Source organism: Eptatretus burgeri, chromosome 1, assembly GCF_056783735.1.
Source record: "Eptatretus burgeri isolate ZD-2024b chromosome 1, Ebu_testis_v1, whole genome shotgun sequence".
In the NCBI taxonomy this organism is placed as follows: Eukaryota; Metazoa; Chordata; class Myxini; order Myxiniformes; family Myxinidae; genus Eptatretus; species Eptatretus burgeri.
The window spans coordinates 17,140,203-17,162,649 of NC_140961.1; the positions used below are offsets into that span (position 1 = coordinate 17,140,203).

A 22,447-nucleotide genomic window follows, 5' to 3' on the forward strand; every position below is an offset into this window, starting at 1 on the left:
CTAAAGTCCAAATTACGTTGCTGTCTTTAAAATTCATACAATGGAGTTCACTTTTGACACTTGCAACTGCGAAGGTCAGTGCATGATTGCTCGGCTTTGGTGCACTTGCATCTCAAACAACCTCTTTCGGACTTGCAACACAATTTACGAGCTCTACACAGGTTTTCGCCAATTCTGGGAGAGTAATCCACAGATGGCACCAGGTGGCCTTCATTGTCCATCCCCCTCCTTCTGGCCGAGGAAGCTTGAGATCAGGCTCTTCACTGGTGGTCCATATTCTTTATTGATAGGCCATGTGCTGTCGGAGGGCATTCTGACAAGACAGAACTGAAATTAGTACAAATACAAAATATAAGGATATCACATCTGCTTAAGAAAAAACTGGGTGTAGTGGTGTGCACCTGTAATCCGGCTACTCGGAGGCTTGGGTTGGAGGATCGCTTGAGGACGGGAGCTCTGCATTGGGCTGCGCTATGAGAGGGTATCGGGCAGCCTGGAATCATGGCGAAACCCAATCCTTATCCCTGTGTCGTAAGAGGCGACCAGGGTTGCGTCAGAAAGGGCATCCGGCATAAAACCTATGCCAAATCAGTATGCAGATCATAACGGATGATCCGCTGCAGCGACCCCAAAAGGGAGCAGCCGTAAGACGAACAACAACATCTGCTTAAGAAAATATTGGACGATTATCTGGGTAGATGGAATATTCCGCAGACTCCTGCTTTTATTTCAGAAAACCTCCCTGCGTGGCTCATCAACTGTTTCCATGTTACTGGTTTTGTCATACAAGAGGACCATAAGTTGCTCAAGACAATGGAAATTCTTAAAGGAGACTTCAACTGGGACAAATGGGTTCTCTGCCATGATAAATTATAAATGTATTGGTTACTTCTGGACAGGATTTCCATGTCTTCCAGAAATTCATCTTCTCTCTGTTGAAGAAGCAGGAAGTTGTGTTACACCCGCTGAAGGCATGGAACAAGGGAAGAGCACAATAAATTTCCTTCCCATGATTGTAGCTGATGGTGTTGATGTGGTTATAAGAGAATGCTTTCCCCATCCCAAATATCCATTCCTAAGTTGGGAACCGGATTATATCGCTTCTATGAAATGAACCCTTAACTGTGGTGGATATGTGGTTACGGTCAATGTTATCAAGGGATCCAACAGTGAAGAGTCCCTTTCTCAGGGTTGATGGCACACCACACCATCAGCCTTGAATTGATCACACGTGGAGAGGGCCAGCCAGTTTTTAAGCTGGAGAACACGGCTGTATGAGATGCTCAGACCCAGACTGGCTCGCTGTTCAATTTGGGTATTTTGTGTGGTTGCAGCGTGAATGTTTATACCAACATAGATGGGAAGGGAAGGCTCTGTGCCTCTGTGTTTCTCTGTCTCTCTGTCTCTCTCCCCAACTGTAAGAGGGTTCTGTGTTTGACCTCTCCTTACAGTTGAGAGATTGTGAGAAGTGCTTGAGAATATTCAGTTTCTCCTTCAACTGCTTGTCTATGAAGAATCATTGATGTGAGAAGATTTGTGCCAGGCAGCATATTTTGCTGACATTTTGTTCATCTATAAGCATTCGTCCGGAGGAACTGTTCATCCTTAAGCAATTCCTTTCCACAAATTTTTGCAACCTTTGCAAATTGGAGAGGTTCCGATTCAGAGTTATGTAAAAGGAAGGAATTTTTAAGCATCTCCCGCATGCCCTCCAGAAATACCAGAATGGTGTTCTTACCAGCTGTTCTTGTAAACACATGTCTGCAAAGTGCTCGAGGAGCCTGGCCTTTAAGTGGGTCTTATTGACTGAGATGTCTTGCCCAAGCCCTCGAAGTCGACTTTGGTACAATTGATGTTAGTCAGAACTTGAAAAGGCATGTTCCATCCTCGGCTGAATTCTCAATATGGGCCACCAGTTCCACAAAAGCACGAGCTTTTGGTCTCTCTCTGTCTGTTTGGAGTAGTATGCATTGTCGTACATGAGCTCAATAGTGATTATGGTACTGCGTCACACATGGAAGATGACACGTGCCTTCCAAAGTGATCAAATCTCCACCTAACAGTTTGGCAAGAATGTGCTCATCCTGGATGTTGGTTTCCATTTTCCTCAAGGACTGCTCAGTGCTGAATGTTGAAACCTCATGCAGCTTGAAAGACGTGACCTTTTCACAGAAAATGTAGACACCTTTACCACTAATTGTCAATTTTCTCTTTGATCGGCGGACATCTGACTCCCCGGACCTTTCCTCTTGTTTCTGTTTTCTACTCTTTTCCCGCTCAAGTTTGGAATTGTTGAATCTGGTGAAAAGGAGCGATGCCATGAGGTAACGTTTGCGAGAAAGTTTTCTGGTGTTCCATCTGATCCAAACTATTAGAATCTTCAATCCTTCTGCTGAGTGTGCTCTACTTACTATTGCTGGAAGTCCGATAGAGAGAGTGAATGACTTTAAATACCTCGGCTCCTATACCGACACGCAGCATGACTACGAATGCTCAGGCTTGGACAGCAGTTCACGCCCTCCATAAAGTTTGGAGATCTTTAATTCACAGAAAGAGTAAGCGAAGGGTCTCCAAAACTATTGGTGAGCCCATCCTTCTCTAGGGATGCGAATCCTGGACCTTAACCAAAACATTGGAAAAATCACTGGATAGTACCTACACCCAATTGCTTTGAAAAGTGATGAACGTTTCTTGGCAAGACCGTATCACAAACAGTGATCTGAATGGTTATTTGCCCTGCATCACTCCATTGTGAGGGAATGCCGCCATCACCTTGCTGGTCATGTGACGTGACACGATGAACTTGCAAAGAAAGTTCTACTCTGGAGGCCTGAAGAACCCTGAAGAAGGGGTCGCCCCCTCACTGCCCTGTAAGACATCATCAAGAAGGACACCAGGGTGTTGAAGGGTGTTGATTTAGTCAATACTATGTCTCATGGAGAATCCTGAAAAGATGTCATCATGCCACCACGATAAGTGGATACTAAAATAAGAAGAATGGAATAATTTTTCCTGTTTGCACACCACCTGAGCAGTGGGTCAAAATGGCATGAAGATGGTGTGACTAAAGAGTTACCCTTCTGTATTTTTTCTTCGAAACTTTAGTGTTTCTCCTGTATAATAGTGTAAGCACAAGTTTATTTCACAACTAGTTTGCACCAGAGAATATATATATATATATATATATATATATATATATATATATATATATATATATATTTAGTACCATATCCCTGTGTCGTAAGAGCCGACCAGGGTTGCGTCAGGAAGGGCATCCGGCGTAAAACATGTGCCAAATCACGATGCGGATCATACGGATGATCCGCTGTGGCGACCCCTAATGGGAACAGCCGAAAGAAGAAGAAGAAGATATATATATATATTTGACAGTTTTGTGGAGAAAATTACACAAATAAAACGAGATCGAAAATTTGGCCAAAAAATGCATTTTTAGAATATGACATCACCGTGACGTCATCATAGTTTAGGCAGTCATGCAGACCTTAACCCAAAGCTATTGTTTAGAAAATTTCAGCCTCCCAGCCCAAGGTTTAACAGAATTATTTAGTGGAAACGAGAAAATCCCCCTCCACCCCCACCCCCATCACCCTCTACCCCCCCCCCACCCCATCACCCTCTGGTACACTCCAAAACTCCAGCCGAGGAACGGTTAACAGACAAAAACATATTGAACACTTTCTCAAGTTCCAAAGTAATGTAACTTGGATTTGTTGTCATCTTAAAGCATAAGCACCAAAGTATAACTGTGAAAATTTTAATCTGGATTTATGTGCCATTTTATTTGATGACGTCATGATGACGTCACAGCCCTCCCGTGTAACAAATTCATTGGAGCTTCGGCATTTTTCCATCGTGATACCCCTGGGAGGCTCTGGGCAAAACTTGGTGCTTTTGTCCAGGATGTAACAATCCTGGCCATTTTTGTCGCTCTGTCACAGGAATCCTTTGCTCTCTTGGAAACTTGAGCTTCGCCGTCACAAAACTCGGCGTTATTACAACCCCTCAAAATGATTGCAAAATAAAATGAATTTGGCATGTGAAGCGTGCTCTTGTCTTTTAATTCTCACTTGACCTTTTGAGGTTAATTTCTGCCATCTATGTAGAATTAGCCGAACCTCAAAATGTGTATTTATGTTTCATTGCAACTATTGGTTGAACTGCTGGCCTGACTCTACTGACAATTGGAATCTAACTCCATATCTGAAAAAAAAAATCATACTTCCATTTTTCTGCTCCATTAGGCCCAAAACATATTTAGAAGTGGTATATTCACAATCGCCATGCCTTCCCTATAAGTTTTCTCTTCAGTGTGAAAAAGACCAAAAGCGACGGTTAAATGCGTCATCAAATGTCGACAGGTTGCATCGGCATCACAGCCGTCCTGAGTCGCACAGTTTGTGTAGGACCGACAGCCTTCAAGCCTTCCGGCCGATACGATCATTCCTTCATGGCCCAGTGTAATTTGAATCCACAAACACGATATATTATACGTGCACATAAGCAGTAGCTATGTTTTGGCTTCATTACATTACACGAGTTTTTTTTCTTTCTTTGAGGCATTGATCAATCAAGCCAGCAATATATACACTACCTGCGTTTTTTAAAATTAATTTATTTTGGGAGAAATCAAGGCTGCGCTTGTACACCGTATGTGCTTATACACACCTGACGTTTTGACCCGTTCATGGTGACGATTCCATTTTGACTCATTTCCGTTTTCCATATCCTTATTTGCAAATAATTCATCGGATGTAATCTATACTTTGTATGTATTGTAATCCTCTGTCTTGTGTTGAATTTTGTGCACCCGTCATTTTTCAACGAATAACATTACGTTCAGAAATGGCTAAATTGAAATCTTCGAGATCCCCGTGTGCAATGTTCTCTTTTTTTCTCCTCCTCTTGCTGTCAAGTGTTGTCATTTACCTGGGGCTCAATCCTCATTTATTTCGTGTCCATTCGAGACCAATTTGAGAGTTTGCCAACTTTTGTAACTTCTGCTAACTTCTTTATGATTTGTTCCCACTACTCTTGTTCCAATGACAAACTTCTTTACTCTATGGGTTCCACTTCTGTTGACTTGTTTGTAAGTTGTTCCCACTATTCTTCACTTGTTTACTCTGCAGGTCCCACTTATGTTGACTTTTTTGTGACTTGTTCCCACTACGCTTGACTTGTTTACTCTCCAGGTCCCACTTATGTTGACTTTTTTGTGACTTGTTCCCACTACTCTTGACTTGTTTACTCTGCTGGTCCCACTTCTGTTGACTTTTTTGGTGACTTGTTCCCACTACTTTTGACTTGTTTACTCTATGGGTCCCACTTTTGTTGACGTTTTTGTGACTTGTTCCCACTACTCTTGACTTGTTTACTCTATCGGTCCCACTTTTGTTGACTTTTTTGTGACTTGTTCCCACTACTCTTGACTTGTTTACTCTGCAGGTCCCACTTATGTTGACTTTTTTGTGACTTGTTCCCACTACTCTTGACTTGTTTACTCTGCGGGTTCCACTTCTGTTGACTATTTTGTGACTTCTTCCCACTACTCTTGACTTGTTTACTCTGCAGGTCCCACTTATGTTGACTTTTTTGTGACTTGTTCCCACTACTTTTGACTTGTTTACTCTATGGGTTCCACTTTTGTTGACTTTTTGTGACTTGTTCCCACTACTCTTGACTTGTTTACTCTATGGGTCCCACTTTTGTTGACTTATTTGTGACTTGTTCCCACTACTTTTGACTTGTTTACTCTGCAGGTTCCCACTTATGTTGACTTTTTTGTGACTTGTTCCCTCTACTCTTGACTTGTTTACTCTGCAGGTTCCCACTTATGTTGACTTTTTTGTGACTTGTTCCCACTACTCTTGACTTGTTTACTCTGCAGGTCCCACTTCTGTTGACTTTTTTGGTGACTTGTTCCCACTACTTTTGACTTGTTTACTCTATGGGTCCCACTTTTGTTGACGTTTTTGTGACTTGTTCCCACTACTCTTGACTTGTTTACTCTATCGGTCCCACTTTTGTTGACTTTTTTGTGACTTGTTCCCACTACTCTTGACTTGTTTACTCTGCAGGTCCCACTTATGTTGACTTTTTTGTGACTTGTTCCCACTACTCTTGACTTGTTTACTCTGCGGGTTCCACTTCTGTTGACTATTTTGTGACTTCTTCCCACTACTCTTGACTTGTTTACTCTGCAGGTCCCACTTATGTTGACTTTTTTGTGACTTCTTCCCACTACTTTTGACTTGTTTACTCTATGGGTTCCACTTTTGTTGACTTTTTGTGACTTGTTCCCACTACTCTTGACTTGTTTACTCTGCAGGTTCCACTTTTGTTGACTTTTTGTGACTTGTTCCCACTACTCTTGACTTGTTTACTCTATGGGTCCCACTTTTGTTGACTTATTTGTGACTTGTTCCCACTACTTTTGACTTGTTTACTCTGCAGGTTCCCACTTATGTTGACTTTTTTGTGACTTGTTCCCTCTACTCTTGACTTGTTTACTCTGCAGGTTCCCACTTATGTTGACTTTTTTGTGACTTGTTCCCACTACTCTTGACTTGTTTACTCTGCAGGTCCCACTTCTGTTGACTTTTTTGTGACTTGTTCCCACTACTCTTGACTTGTTTACTCTGCATGTCCCACTTCTGTTGACTTTTTTGTGACTTGTTCCCACTACTCTTGACTTGTTTACTCTGCATGTCCCACTTCTGTTGACTTTTTTGTGACTTGTTCCCACTACTCTTGACTTGTTTACTCTGCAGGTTCCCACTTATGTTGACTTTTTTGTGACTTGTTCCCTCTACTCTTGACTTGTTTACTCTGCAGGTTCCCACTTCTGTTGACTTTTTTGTGACTTGTTCCCACTACTCTTGACTTGTTTACTCTGCATGTCCCACTTCTGTTGACTTTTTTGTGACTTGTTCCCACTACTCTTGACTTGTTTACTCTGCACGTCCCACTTCTGTTTAATTTGTTGTTTTTCATCTGTTGGGGGTAAATTATAGCTCACAAAAGGCAGAATCCTGCAGCGTTGCTGGGATTGTGTTTGTTCCTGAACATGTCTGTGCATATTCAAAGTATGCCAAAGAGCACTCAATGAGAGCTTGCAATAACAATGGAGGACTATTGAATAGTTAATGGAGTGCATGAGGGTTTTGGTTCTTTCTGTCTGAATGCAAATGCTAATACATCTATTCCAATTTGATTATGTGAACTTTTTTTTTTCGAGATGAACTTTCAAATGTTGAATTCCCAGCCTGCATCCCTGAAGAAGATCAAAAACCGGCCTGCTGCTTAAACCGCTGATAGCGAATCCTTTTATCTCTTCTTTAGTGGCCAACCTCTGGAGAAATTGCATGCTCTTGAGGTTTAACATCTCACTGTAAGACACAACTTGTTTCTGGGGAAAGCATGTTTGAAATCTGGATTTTAAAGTGAAACGCTTCAGTCAAACATTACTGGACCACATCCTTTCGTTCTTTATACTCAATTTCTCAAAGTTTTAAAGACCTCAACATACATTGCGATGAAATATTGTTTTCTGCTGTGTGCCAAGGCTCTTTCGTTCCATCATGCACTCTTGGGGTCAAGGAAGGCTTTCACCCTGCCCTTCAAAGCAAGAGATTCACTCGGCGCAGACACTTTGGAGTACCGGACTTTCTTCCAGCTCTCATCTGCTTTTCCATCCTTTCTCTCACCAATACGTAGCATGATCATGATATTTTAATGAATCTATCCCACTCATTGTTCACCTCCATAAAATCAAACCTTCCTCCTCACCTTTGCTCTTTTGTTTCCCTTACTCGTGCCTCTATTTTATGTCTCTTCGATTTTTCAGATGATCACCTCTTTCAGATGATTTTTAAACTTTTACCTGAGTACTTCCCACGATTATCTGTTTTAAAGTACAATCATGTTATCAGTTTGTGCAAGCCTCTCTCTTCCCTTTAGCTCTTCCATGCGCTCTAATATGTGCAATGTCATTTGCACAGATTTCCCCTTGAGTTATTTTGTTTTTGGTGGGAATGTATTCCGGTTGTTTTACACTTGGATTCCCCAATATTAATCATCTTGATGGATACATATATACTCTGTGTACCATATTAATCTTTCTCTTTAATCGCCAATTATTTTGCTCTTGCAGGATAGCCTAGATGTGTATACGCACTCATCTCTGAGTTTTCTAGCTGGGATTTAAATCTTGACCCAACTGTAAACTGTCACCCTGGTGTTTCGCAGACGGACGTCAAGCCGGGTGTCCCGTCTGCCAGCGTTAGTTGTTGGGCGTTAAAGATCTCATGGTGTCTTTCGCGAAAAGCAGGCGAGCTATCGCCGGCACCATGAACAAATTACGAATTCCTGCCCGGATATGCAGGTGTGCTGCATCAGCCCTTTAGCGATGATGCAACCAGCAGGATGAGTTCAGAATTGAATCCCAGTCCAATACGCATCCACTAAACAAGAAAGATATAATAAAAACTTCTTGAAAGATTACTCAATAATTAAGTTATGCAATGGTTTCATGACTAGCATGAAACATTTCTGTTCTTTTTTTAAAATCTATTTTGCTGATATATCCTCAATAATGAGTTAGCAAGCCTCTCTTTAATGGAATTTGCTTAGAACAGGACTCTGTGATGAATCTGAATCATGATACAAAGATAATCACCAATAAGTTATCATTGAATGAATGGTCCTGTTTCCGTGTATCCAAGAAAGAGGATCAGAACAATGATCTGAAATGCATTCTATTTGATCACCTTCAAACGGACATCAGCATGCTTGGGGCTTTATTTTGGGTGCTGTCCATCCGTCCGTTTATCCGGAGTGTCCGGGAATTGTACATATTGCACATGCTTTTAGGAACCATGATTTAATTTTATGTACTTTACCATCTCCTCTACCTACCTATTTATTTATTTAAATGTAAAATGTACTTGTCCCATTTTTAAGGTGCGGTGGTGGACTGTGTCCTCGATTAGAACTTCTATCTCCATTATGTGTGTGTGTGGTTGTTGAAATGGGATGTGAGTATTTGAATACCCACGCTTCTAACGTTAAATGCACAGAAGGATAATTTCATTGTCTTTGAATTGGACTTGTTTATTTTGAGGAAAGTAGAGAAGTGAATTAATTTTGTTTTCTCTGTTCAGTTTGAGAACGAACTCATCACCAAACTGGACCTTGAGGTTGAAGGAGGACATGGTGATGAAGAATACAGGAAGCTTTTTGAGACAATGCAAGTATTTCTGACTTTTATCATAAAAACTTAATGTTTATGACAGATTGAGGTTGCTGGGTATTGCATTCATCAGTCTTGTTGTGCAGGCTTTGTCTTGTTTGAATGTTTTTTTTCGATTTTTCGATAGACTTTTTGACTGTCCTCCATTGATAATCTGCACATGTCCTTTACCAAAGGTCACAGGAACCTCCTGTATTGAATGGTCACCCGTCAATGCATTGTCTATAAAATTGCATATTATAGGGCTTCAGAATACACAAATCCCAGAATACACAAATCACAAATCCCACATTGTCCCTTACTTAGACATTTACTCTGATTTTTTGAGGGTGACATTCTTTGCCGTTTCTCACATGATTAGTCCATCGGTTCTTCCTGATATTTTTCTCGTTTACCAATCAAATATATACCATGAACCTCATCATGTGGACTTACCTGGACTTGTCACTCTTCAAAGTCTATTTTCACATTGATGGCTCAGAGTAGCCAGTTTTTTCACCAGGCCATGTGACTGTGCATTGACCACACTGATGAATATATTGTGTGCAGCTGCTCTACCATGGTATCCCATACATTGCATCAATTGACTGTACCGATGTTTACATGATATACTCTTTCATAACTTAATGGAGTTATGTCTAATATCTCTCCAAATGGTTGTTCAATTATACAATCCACTGCAGGGTTTTCTTGAGTGAGTTCAATGGTCCTCCAGATAGATGGTCAGCGTTGGTGTTGCTTGTAGTCTTTTTCTGCAGTTGATGCGATTGGTTAGGACTGTTTATATCCTGATTGTTTCCCATACTATGACAGTCAATCCCTATTCCTTGTTAAATTTGGTTAACTCCTTCCTCTTTGGAGATGATGCTCTGACACTGGGCAATGAGGCTTTTCAGGACTCTTTGAACTGTCTTTCGGTTTATGAATATTCACTTGCGCAAATCGGAAAATATGTGAGTCATCAACTAAGTTGGAAAAATATTTCACATAATTAACTTTTTGGAGGACAAGAAGCTAAAATACAACCTGTTTAATGAAAAGCATGCATTTCTGAATTAGAAAAGTAATTTGTAACAAAAACCGGGGTCAGAACAAGCTACAGTGTTAAAAACGCTTGTATTAGGCAAATAAGACCGATTTTGAATGAAGAAGGTTTCTTGTGTAAAATGTGTTGTTTTGCTGAGTGTAAGCTTTTTGACTCGGTGCAAGCCGACATTGCCCCCCCCCTCCCACTTGCTCTCTCTCTGTGATCTGTCCCACGTATACTTCCGCAGGGCGCTCGATGCCCGCTAAATAAAAACCGCTTCTGGTAAAACTGCCAAAATCAAGAATTACTGCTCACCTTCACTCTTTCATTCCTCTTTTTTCCCCACCTCTGGAACAAACTCCCACACTCACTTCAATCCCACTCCTCCCTCCAGGTCTTCAAAACAGCTCTTCACTACCATCTCATATCTTCCCCCCCCCCCATACAAAATCTTGATCTTTACTACCCCCGTTAATCCACCCCAAACCCAACTCCTTCAAATTCCCCGTTTTCCTTCCTGAAAGTCCCTGCAGTACCTTCTCGTTTACTCCATGTACCCCACCCCATCCCACTCCCTTCCACAGATATCCCATTGTTTTTGTTCCCCACTATTTTGTGCTTCCCTCTCCCACCCCTCTTGTCTCCTGCCTTGTTCTATGTCTCTGTGTATTAGCTCATACATGAGCTTCGACATGGCGACAAAAAAAAAAGCTAAAATACAAACTATTTGATGGAAAACACGTGTTTCTGTATTGGAATAGTGATTTGGAGCAAAAAACTGGTGTCAGAACAAGCTGCAGTGTTCAGCAATATCTCCATCACCATATCCTCTGACCTTGGAATATCGAATATGGAATATGTTTTTGGAATATCGACATTTGATATTTCCACACAGGGTTCAAAATCCTACCAATGTAAAGCATCTGGTCTCAAAATGTCCTCCCTGTGAGCTTACCATCTTTTCATTGACTACAGGTGAATGTGCTACTTTGAGCTGATTTAATTACCCACAATTACTTGGGGCTGATTTGCCCATGATGACACGTTTATAAGATGGGTTTCTTGTCCACTAGAGTAGTTGATCAATAATTATAGATTATTTATTTAACGATGCTGTACCGCTTCTTTCATTTTTTTTCCAGACTTGCAAGTTGCTGTCAACGGCACAAGTATTTGGCTCAAAGCGGGGGGGCCTTTGTGGAAGTGGTGTCTCGCCTTCTGGAAAGACTGCTCGACTACCGGAGTATCACCAGTGAGGAAAACAAGGACAACAAGGATGGACGCATGATCTGCACTGTTAACTTGCTGGTATTTACAATGGAATGCATGCAGTCCACATGATTGATGATGAGTGTTAGTCTGTATGGGTGGACAAGTTTTGCAATCGTTTATTTTATCAACTAAAAGCCAAACTACAAAACATCCCAAAATGCAAGGCCATCAGAGTCTGCTTTGTACTCGAACCAAACTTCACGAAAGCAACAGCTAAAAAAAAAAAAACCAACAACAACGTATAATTTATTATTTGGTGTTCTCCATGTTTTCATAATAAAACGTTTGTTAAACATTTGATGACCAAAGCTAAAATGGTAAACTAGAAAGCTTCTCAATATGCAAGTGGCCAAAATAACGAAATGTGGACATGGAAGCGAAAAAAAAAAAAAAAACCCGGCCGTCTCGCGCCGATGCGCAGCAGACGGGCTCCTAAGGCCAATTCGTCTTCACTGTGACTTTGCACTTTGACATTTTGACCCAATTATCAATTGGTCTTCAGCATAGTCACATCGTAAAGGGTTGCTAAAAATTTAATGACCGAAGCTCAAATGGTTTAAAAAAAAAACAGTTATGGCCGAGACACACACACACACACACACACACACACACACACACACACACACACACACACACACACACACACACACACACACACACACACCACAAATGCAAAACCCCATTTCCCACTGCGCAGGTGGACAGGCTACGGAAGGGACTGTTAACCCACATGGGAAGCAACATTGTGAGCGGAGTAACCAAGTGAGAGCGATGTGTAGTGTCTGTTATCTGGCCATTTTCACTCCAGCCTTCTCACTCCAGTCTGAAGTGTAGTACATCTTTGGGATTATACATTTTCTCTGGGGTTTGGGGTTATACATTGTACATCTTTGGGGTTACACATCTTCTCTGTAAAACACTTTTATTTCATGAGGTGCATGAAGTACTCTCTGTTAACATATTACCATCACGTCCACTTTTTGGAATGCTGTGACAAGAATATAGACATGTATGAATAACGCTTCATTCATCTTTTTTAACCAGAAACGTTTTTTTTGTTTTCAGAATTTCTACAAGGAAATAGGTCGAGAAGAAATGTATTTCAGGTGAGAATTAATCATTACGACTCTCCATATTTGCTTTAAGTGATTAATGAAGAGAACAAATGAAGGTGTTCAGATTCACAATGAGACCTTGTTTCATCAACACTTGTGAACAAATTCATTTTTTCACTAAAATATATTTCGCAAAGACATGGCATAACCTGTGTAATACACTCTTGATTGACAGTTCATCAATTTGTCATGTGTTATATGCAAACCTTGGATGTTGGAAAGGTTTGGCTTGTATAACCAGAGTCCAGAACAGAGGATATGGAAAGAAGAACCACAATCAGGAAATTGGACGTACGATGCGTAATGTTCCACTTATCCTCACCTGATTAAACTGAGTGATCCTGGGAATTTATGGACAAATTATGTGTCCCAAAGGATCTGTCTACACATCTGCACATGAGCCATATCAATACATTTGTTTGTTTGAGAATGGCTAGGCATCGTTTAACACTAAATGAGTTGACTCAGGTCATTGGAATAGTTCAAGGTCAGAAGAAAACTGGTGTTGCTACCCAGTACAATGACTTCTGGGTGTTATTTGGATGTTCAAGGAGACACATTGTTCAGATGTTTGGACTTAAATCCAATTGAACATGTTTGGGACATTTCAGGGAGGTGTCTTTGATGTCACCACATCCTCTCGTGGTCTCTTGGTGAACAGGGAGTGGTCCTGCTTGAATAATAATGCAAAATCTCATACCCAGAGGAAGCTAGGTTATTTGATTTGCTCGAGATGAGACGTACTAGCCTGTATTATGGTCATTTGGGACAGACACACACGTTATTAAAGCCATTTATGCCAATGTAAAATTATGTGATAATTTGAAGATCGTTTTTCACAATCATTTCAGGCAGCCATGTTGTTTTCGCACAAAAACTTAACTTTGGCTTCCACAGAGGTCACGATTATTTATAACACGTACATTTGGATTAAAGTGCAAAGGTATTCAGCCCCTCCAAAATTTCTCACATTTTGAGACCACAAAAGCGTATTTCAGGATGCTTTTTTTTTTTGGTATACACCATCGAGGCTAGCATGAGAGATAGCACACTGAACTTCCAACAAGGGGAGCAGGAGAAAAGAGGGGAGGGAGAGGGAAGGAAAAAGTGTGGAACAGAGACATGAGGAGATCTGTGGAAGGGTGAGGGATGGGCTGAGGTACACAGGGAAAACAAGATGGACACTACAGGGACTTTCAGGAAGGAAAGCAGGGAATTGGAAGGAGGTGGGTTTGCAGTAGATTAGCGGAGGTAGAAAAGATCATGGTTTTGGATGGGGGAAGATAAGAGATGGTGGTGAACAGCTGTTTTGAAGACCTGGAGGGAAGAATGGGAGTGAAGTGAGTGTGAGAGTTTGTTCCAAAGGTGGGGAAAAAGAGGAATGAAAGAGTGAAGGTGAGAAGTGATTCTTGATTTTAGTCGTTTACCGGAAGGGGGTTGTTGGCGGACCTTGAGCGCCCTGCGCAAATATTGGGGTGACATATCTCAGACAGAGTGGGGGGGGGGGTAGGCTGGAAAGGAGATGGTAGAAGACAGAATGACGACCGACCTGCCTGTGGTGAGAGAGTGAGAGACCCAAAGACTCAGCCTCATCGCGGGAGATACCAATCATCCTAAATGCCTTGGTTTCCACAGCATGAAGCCCAGAAATGTGAGAGGGCGGGAGCACCAGCCCAGAGGGTAGAGCAATTCTCCATTAGGCTGTGGACAAAAGCTTTATATGTGGTCAGGAGCTCAAGTGTGCCAAGGAAGGACTTTCCACGGTGGAGGATGCCCAGTTGGCGATTGGCTCTGGAGGCCAACTTGGAAATGTGGCTTTCCCAGGAAAGATCATGGCAGATAGTGAGACCCAGAAGCTTGAATGAAAGGACTTCTTCAAGAGGATTGTTGTTGAAAGTAGATGGGGGGTTCAAATCTAACTTAACGTATAGAATCTTCACACACTAGTCCAAAGTGATAAGGTTAAAAATGCAGATAAAATGTGAAATAGTTCAACGAACAGAGAAAAATTAGATGATTTCCAGTTGCATATGTATTCAAGCTTTTCACCTAATTAGCCTGAAATCACTTCAGGAGCAAATCATTTGTTTGAAAGGTTACAAAATAAGTGTAATAGGTTTCACCTGTATATAGTCAGTGGTTTATCTCAGGAGTTTTAAGGTGCAACTCACTTAGACAACCAACAAGGCAAACATGAAGACCAAGGAGTTTTCCAAGGCGGTCAGACATAAAGTGGTGGAGAAGCACCATTCATGAGAGGGTTTATAAGATGATTTCAAAGTCACTCTTTATCCCTTTGAGGATGGCGAATCCATCAATAGGAAGTGGAAGACGTATCATAACACCGAGACTCGACCAAGATCAGGTCAACCATCCAAAGTCAGCAGCCGGGCAAGTAGGAAACTGGTTTGGGATGTCACTGTAATTCCAACAATGACTTTGAAAGATCTGCAAGGCTCTATGTCAGTGTTCATACATCCAAAAGATGGGGGTCAGTGTTCATACATCAGCAATATGAAATTCACTTCACAAAGTGAATTATTAATTCACTTCACTTCACCTCACTTCCTATTCCCTTCACAAAACTGACCTTTATGGACAGGTGGCAAGAAAGAAGCCATTGCTGATAAAGACACATCTAATAGCTTGGATGGAGTTTGTGAAAAAATAGCATCTTATTGATATTTCAGTCATGTGGAGAAACGTTTTGTGGTTGGATGAGACACAAATTGAACTTTTTGGTCTAAATTCAAAGCGTTCCGTCTGGCGCAAGCCTAACACTGCACATCACCCAGGTAACACCATCCCTACTATCGAGCATGGTGGTGGCAGCATCATGTTATGGGACTGCTTGGCAAGCTTGTCAGGATAGAAGGTGCAATGGATGGTGCAAAGTACAGAATAATGGTTGATGAAAACCTGTTTGAGTCAGACCTGAATCTGAAACTTTGGAGGAGATTCACATTTCAGCAATACAATGATCCGAAGCACAGCTAAAGCCACACTGGAGTCGTTGAATAAAAAGACTTAATGTTCTTGAGTGGCCCATTCAAGGTCCTGACTTGAACCCAATTTAATATTTATGGTGAGACTTGAAGATCACAATCCATCGACGATCCCCATCAAACTTGGCAGAACTGGAGCAATTTTCACGTGAAGAATGGGTAAAGATTTCACCATCTCACTGTACAAAGCTGGTAGAGACCGACCCAAAACGACTCATCGCAGTCATTGCTGTAAAAGGTTCTTCCACCAAGTACTGACCTAAGGGGCTGAATACCTTTACAACCAGTGAATTTTGATTTGTTAATGTGTTTTTTGTAGGTATTCCTGACATATAACCTCCTTCAATGATACCAGTGTTTCGATTGATCTCTTCAGTTTTGAAAAAAAATAGTTCATTCTGAACAATTGTTTCTACATACATAATTCGTAATTCATCTAAATGTGGGATTATTGGGAGGGGTGAATACGTCAACCATTCTATATGCCCACCCATCACACCCCAAATATGAGACTGTTTAGCTGGCTGTCTCAGCCTCACACACGACACAGGCCGTGGAGATGTAAAGAAGCAGTGGAGAATTGTGATCTGCAGTGACTTAAAGAATGCTGTGATGCCAGAAGCCAAGTTGTATGACATGTCAACCACTTACAAAATAAGATTGCGCACCACTCGCAGCATATCTAACAGACAACTGCAGCAAAGTGAACTATCTGTTCAGCCTACAAACGAAGTATTATTAGGGTGGTGTAGGTAGACCATCAAGAGGGCGAGTGACGTGAAGAGGCACAACTGTGTCTGAGAAAGACAGACCTAACAGTGATCAGCGAGGAGCTGCCCTGTCTCCATAATGCCAGAGATGGTTTGCGAGATGTGGTGGGCTTACATTTCATAGGTGTGGACCGACTCATCATTTACCAAACAGATACTCTGGATATCTCATCTCAACCATTGTTCTCCCAAATGTGTGTAGCGTGACCATGTAACGGCAGCAACTCAACACAACTGTGTGTGTACATTTGTTTATATATATATATATGTATGTATATATATATATATATATATATATATATATATATATATATATATATATATATATATATATATATATATTGTTATTGTCATTGTCCCCGGTCAGTCTGGATAACTGTGGCCTGTGACCGGTGATTCACAAAGTGACCATGACAGTCCCTTGTCTCAGGAACATCCTGTCGGATCCCGTGTCCAGAGCTGCGTTACCATGCAGATTGAGGTCCTTGGTATGAGCGAGTACTGTACATGACAGATCCTATCTTTGGCTGAGTTTACTAAGTCATGGGATGTGATCTTCTCTAAGCATCAATCTTAGCCTGGTGTTGGCTTATGCTAGGTTCCCACTGTCGTGTGATCTGTTACGAACGCCATGATTGGCCATTCGTAGCTGATCATGGAATTTCTCTGAAAGCTGTTCCCACTATCACGATGTGTGGCACGATTGAAATCGTGGTCTCACAGAGCATGGTGTTTGTCTTGTCTAACATCGATCCCGATCACCACGATTAGAAGGCACGATTAGATGCGATCTGTCGCGCTTTGTTACGATGCAATACGATCTGATACAATGATCCCGATTGACAATTGATGGTGTTGATCGTAGAAAAATTTTGAACCGTTCAAAAATTTTCTACGATTAACACGGTTGCCACGACTGACCTCAAGATCTGATAAGATCTGATAGGATCACCACGATTAGTCCACGATTCAGACCACAATTTCAATCGCGCCGCGCATCGTAATAGTGGGAACCAAGCATTTGCGGTTGGTGTGGCTGGCTCGGGGTCCTGAGTTTGAGCTCCGTTGGCTGCTGAATTAACACTAGGTGGGGTTGACTCAGCCTGTCATCCTTCCGAGGTCGGCAAAATGACCTTACAACACAAACATCTCGACAAATTACACTTTAAAAATACAGCCTTACATGTACTTGACAAAACATATGGACATTTCTACACTGAAAGATTTCTCATTTTTCCTAAGCCAGTCATTAACGGCATTCTTTTAAGCATTTAACCGAGATTGATTGGCTCAAACCAAACAGATGTGATGGGCTGACCAGGATACCTATTGGTGAGGGGCTGCCTCACTTATGGCAGGGTTATCTGGTATAGAACAATACAGTTCTCCCACTTACACTAACCCGGGCGGTCAGGCTAACAGCCATTGCACAACCTTAAAACTGGATCAAAATCAGCAGCTGATTCTCTTTCGTAAAAACGAGGACAAGACAGCTCATGCCCCAAACATTAACAAAAAGAAAAGAAAAGAACAAATAAAGAGAAGCATGAAAAAGTAGATAGAAAGACTAAAGAGAAAATAACACAGATTAAACATATAAAGAACAACCTAGACTTCCGTAGTTACTCCACAAAACTCAAATGCTGCACCAGGTAAAAGCTACCAGAGGTCTTTCAGCAGGGAAACATAGTCCACGCAGCATCAGGATATGGTACAAATATATTCAAATAACCGACCAAATACAGCACTGAAGTATAAGGAGGAACAAACAGACAGATGTAGTTGTCAGGAGGAACCTGGATAGGATTCGGGTTTTAGCTGCTACTCCTCTGCCCTCAAACCCATCCAGGCTCAGCCAAGTGAGCCTTACAAAAACTGCTACAAAATATACATAAGGCACATATGAACAAAACAAGCAGCAAACAATAATTCTGCAGTGATCAGTTACATACCTGATGCTCATGGCCTCACAATGTTCAGAAATACAGTCAAATTAGCATTACAACAAGAGCCCATATTTGTCCGACAGAGATAGACACAATTGTGGGAATGCGAAGATGCCCTCCACCACCTGAATTGGGACAGACAGACTCTAAATAGGCCAGCGCATCCCTCTTAGAGGTTGCACAAGCTGTTGGCCCATGACTCCTAGAGGGCATTGGGTATCTCCCACGACCATGGAGAATGGTACCCTGGGGATACCATTCACTGTGGTGCTCAATTCTTTATTGTTGAGAGTCAGTCATCAGGTGCACCCACCAATGCCAGTGAGGTTTACACCATGACCCTCCAGTGCAATGAGATGTAACTGGCTTCCCTGCTACTTTCCTCCACGTCCATGCCAGCTCGCTTCGAACAGCAAGACATATCGAAACAATCGCACAACACGCCAGAACGTCCTTGCTGCTGTGAGTGCCACAATCTGTGTAGAGTATCGAGGAGCTGAGGTGACAAGAATCTCAGGATCGATGACCACACCAACAAATGGCACAGCAATGCATTGACCTCGCACCCCAAGCACCTCAAGCACCGACCCAGCGAGGAATTACTGGGCTTATATTATATCTGTCCCCAGGCACGTGGCTCTGCCCACAGCAGCTCCTGATCCGCTCAGATCAAACCCAATTGGCTCTTTAATTTGGGGTGTCAAGGCGTCTTGATCTTAAACGGCATGTCCCCCTGATTGGTGGTATTATCAAGGAGTGTGAACCCACTGGGACCCTCACCTAATTGGTGGCATTATCGGAGGCGCATATGCGTTGTGATCTGATATTTTCCTTGAAACGAAGCTTACACCGGGGGAACTGTTTTAGGCTCGCTTGCTGCTTGCTCACTGAGTGTTCAGAGAGACGATGTGGAGAAAGAAACACAACAAAATAGGAATATGCATTGGTCCATTAAAGAAACAATTGGTGAGGTCAATGCTATCTATTACATACACAATGCATATTTATTCACATATACATAGTATGAAATGCTTAACTAAACATGTACTTAGGAAATAACTGCCATGATACTTAAAATTCTCCCTGAGAAGCCATAACCACAACAATATATATATATATATATATATATATATATATATATATATATATATATATATATATATATATATGTATATATATATATATATATATATATATATATATGTCTGCTTTGATCATCTTGTATTGCTATCTTGTCCTCTGCATGCTTCATTGCTCTGAGGTGCAGCAATATGTAAAGACTTGCAGGGACCCGTGGAAATTCCACGTAATGTAAAATATGACTTCTAGTCCTCAACTCTCACTGCTCACCCCCACCCCTCCCTCCCACTCCCTCATAACCCCCAAGCACTTAGCCTCCAAACCCCATCCGAATCCCAAGTTCTCATCCTCCCTTTCTCAACATAACAGCATCAATCCCCCCACTCCAAGCCTTCAAACCACATTCCGACCCATCACAGTCTCTGTGCAACCTACAATTCCACGAGATATGCAGAAAAGATGTGACCATGAGCAGGCCATGGCCTGTTACGGCCGCCTTTCCAACTCACAATCCCACGAGATAGACAGAAAAGATATGTGTCTATGAGCAGATCACGGCCCATTATGGTTACCTGTCCAACCCACAATTCCGTGAGATATGCAGAACAGATATGTGACAATGAACGACTCAAAACCAAGTATCTTCTTCCTAATGCATATACATACACATTGTTAAAATTAAAAAAAAAAAACATCTTACAATGACAGTTTTCGGGTTTAACCCCTGCTTGAGAGAATGCCAATCCTCTCCTCACTTTAAGCCTTCTCCAGCTTCATTGAAAATGACACCAACGAGAACAATCTCATCAACAAAGCTTTGCTCCTTGTAGACAATGCCCCAGCTCATCGAAGCCTCAGGATTTGACGTCCATATGACAGGAAGCTGTGGCTTGAGATAGGCCTTCGGTGTGCTCATGGGTTTTCCCAGTGGCACAGGAGGAATTTTTTTTCCGGAAAACTTTTAACAATCGAATGCACAGTAGATGCAGCGATTTCATGTATGTCCAATTTGCGTTGTTCTTTCACGACGTCAATGTCTTGTAATAATGTCTAACTGCTCCGCTAAAGTTACACTCTGTCCCTGCTTCGTGATACAAGATGAGCTTGTTGAAGCACTCGCGGGTCTCTTCACACTCATTACGCACGACGTGGGGTTTAACAGCTAATCCTCACAGCTGTGTTTATGAAGAAATATACAATGCAAATTGCGTACGTCCCGCTTCACAAAATGGCCACTCTCGTTTGTTTTCCACCAAGACACCCTTCGTGTGTTATGGAGGGATACTGCAAGTGTGCATTCGAGTGAAAAAAAAACTCAACTCTGTTACTCAGCCGGAAGTTCTGATTTCATTGTTTCTGATTTCTAATATTTCAAATTCCATCCATCCATTTGTACCATACTTTGTACAGAGCGTCGGTGCTGCCAAAGCAGTCTCCTGGGCTATTGCGCACAATCCTGGATGGGTTCACCACTCCGACGCATATTTCGAATTGAAAATCTAAAAAAGTAAATGATGACTTCAGACAAATTACCAATGACATGGATATAATATCTGCTTGAGAGAATGCCACATAGTTATTTGGGTGGTGCATAAGTTACCAGACTGCAGTCTCGATCTCTCTTCACAAGGCCCGTGACACCTATCGGCTCAAAATCACTTTAACTGTGGCTTTGGTAGTTTTACAGTGAAGGGAAAATGTATAGGGAGTGCATAGCGATTGTGAGTATGACAGCTCCGAGGCGTCTTTGGCTTCACAGAGCAGTGAGGACCAAAATGGCGGCCCTAAGTTTTTTTTTCATCAGGATGAAATCTTGGGTGTGTGGAGTCAAGCCAGCTGTCCAACCAATCGGTGGGAAGGATTATTACAGGAACACGCATGCAAACAGACACACACACACACACGAACAGGCATGTTATTATATAGATAAGAGACAGACAGAGGTAAAATGAATTTTATTCATCGTATAAAATCATTAATGGCAAAAAAAACAGATTTTACAGACCGATCTGATAGGGTATGCAATCAGCTCCTGACGTCATAAATGATGCATGGGAGAAAGAAGAATTTTCTTTTCATTCACCCATTCAATCATTCATTTAATTGTTTTTCTGTATTTGCTTGCTTTGATGTACAAGCATGAAAAAGGTAGGATGACATGGAATGATGAAGCAAATATCCAGATTCCGGACACTGATGTCACGTCTCCTCGGGATGTTTGTGCTCTGCTCAGCACACGACCTTTCAGCATCCCGACTTACTGGGTCAAGGCAGAACTGTCAATTCAGTCCCCCAAAACCTTCTTTCACCGCAAGATATAGATCATACAGCATTTGATTATATCATGATGTCAATTCTGAAAACATCACATCAGCTACATCTTGCCACGACAGCGGCGTTTGCCCTGTTCACTGAAAGTGCCATCACAAACAAGACAAGGATCGTTATCTGTCATTGGTTTCGGAGTGCCCTTCTCTCTCTCACTACATCCATGTCGAATGGGAAAAAAAAATTAAACATCGCAAGTAAACTTTACCACATCTGAGCCTACTGTCCTGCCAGGCCGCATATCATGAATGCAGCCTCGCAACACTGCTCCCCACGCATTGCCACAGCTTCTTCGTAGATTACCAGAAGTGTCATTGCTCTAACCCAGGATACATTCATCACCTCCAACTACCAAAGGTGTATGGACGTTGTGTTTTTACTCCTGTCTGTCTCTTTGTTTGTCTGTCTGTCTGTCTGTTTGTGAGCAGAATATCTCCAAAAGTTTTTGGACGGATTCAAATGAAATTTGGGGGACAGATTGGGTATGTGACAAGGACAAGTCGATTCGATTTTCCTGAAGATTTGATCTGGATACAATGATTTTTTTTTTTTTAATTTTAATCAATTCTTCACCATCGAGAGACGGGGCTAAAATGATATACAGCATGCTATCTCAAACCGTCCATGAGTTGTGAC

The 22,447-nt window shown here is 41.8% G+C and overlaps 1 protein-coding gene across 1 annotated transcript in view; it reads left to right on the forward strand.

The window, feature by feature from the left end:
- LOC147033942 (dedicator of cytokinesis protein 1-like) overlaps positions 1–22,447 on the forward strand; it is a 681,090-nt gene that overhangs the window by 510,297 nt on the left and 148,346 nt on the right. Inside the window, exons 34-36 of the mRNA XM_085873660.1 lie at positions 9,180–9,265; positions 11,438–11,603; positions 12,633–12,673. Coding sequence (XP_085729786.1) covers positions 9,180–9,265; positions 11,438–11,603; positions 12,633–12,673 — 293 coding nt within the window. The remainder of the gene's footprint in view (positions 1–9,179; positions 9,266–11,437; positions 11,604–12,632; positions 12,674–22,447) is intronic.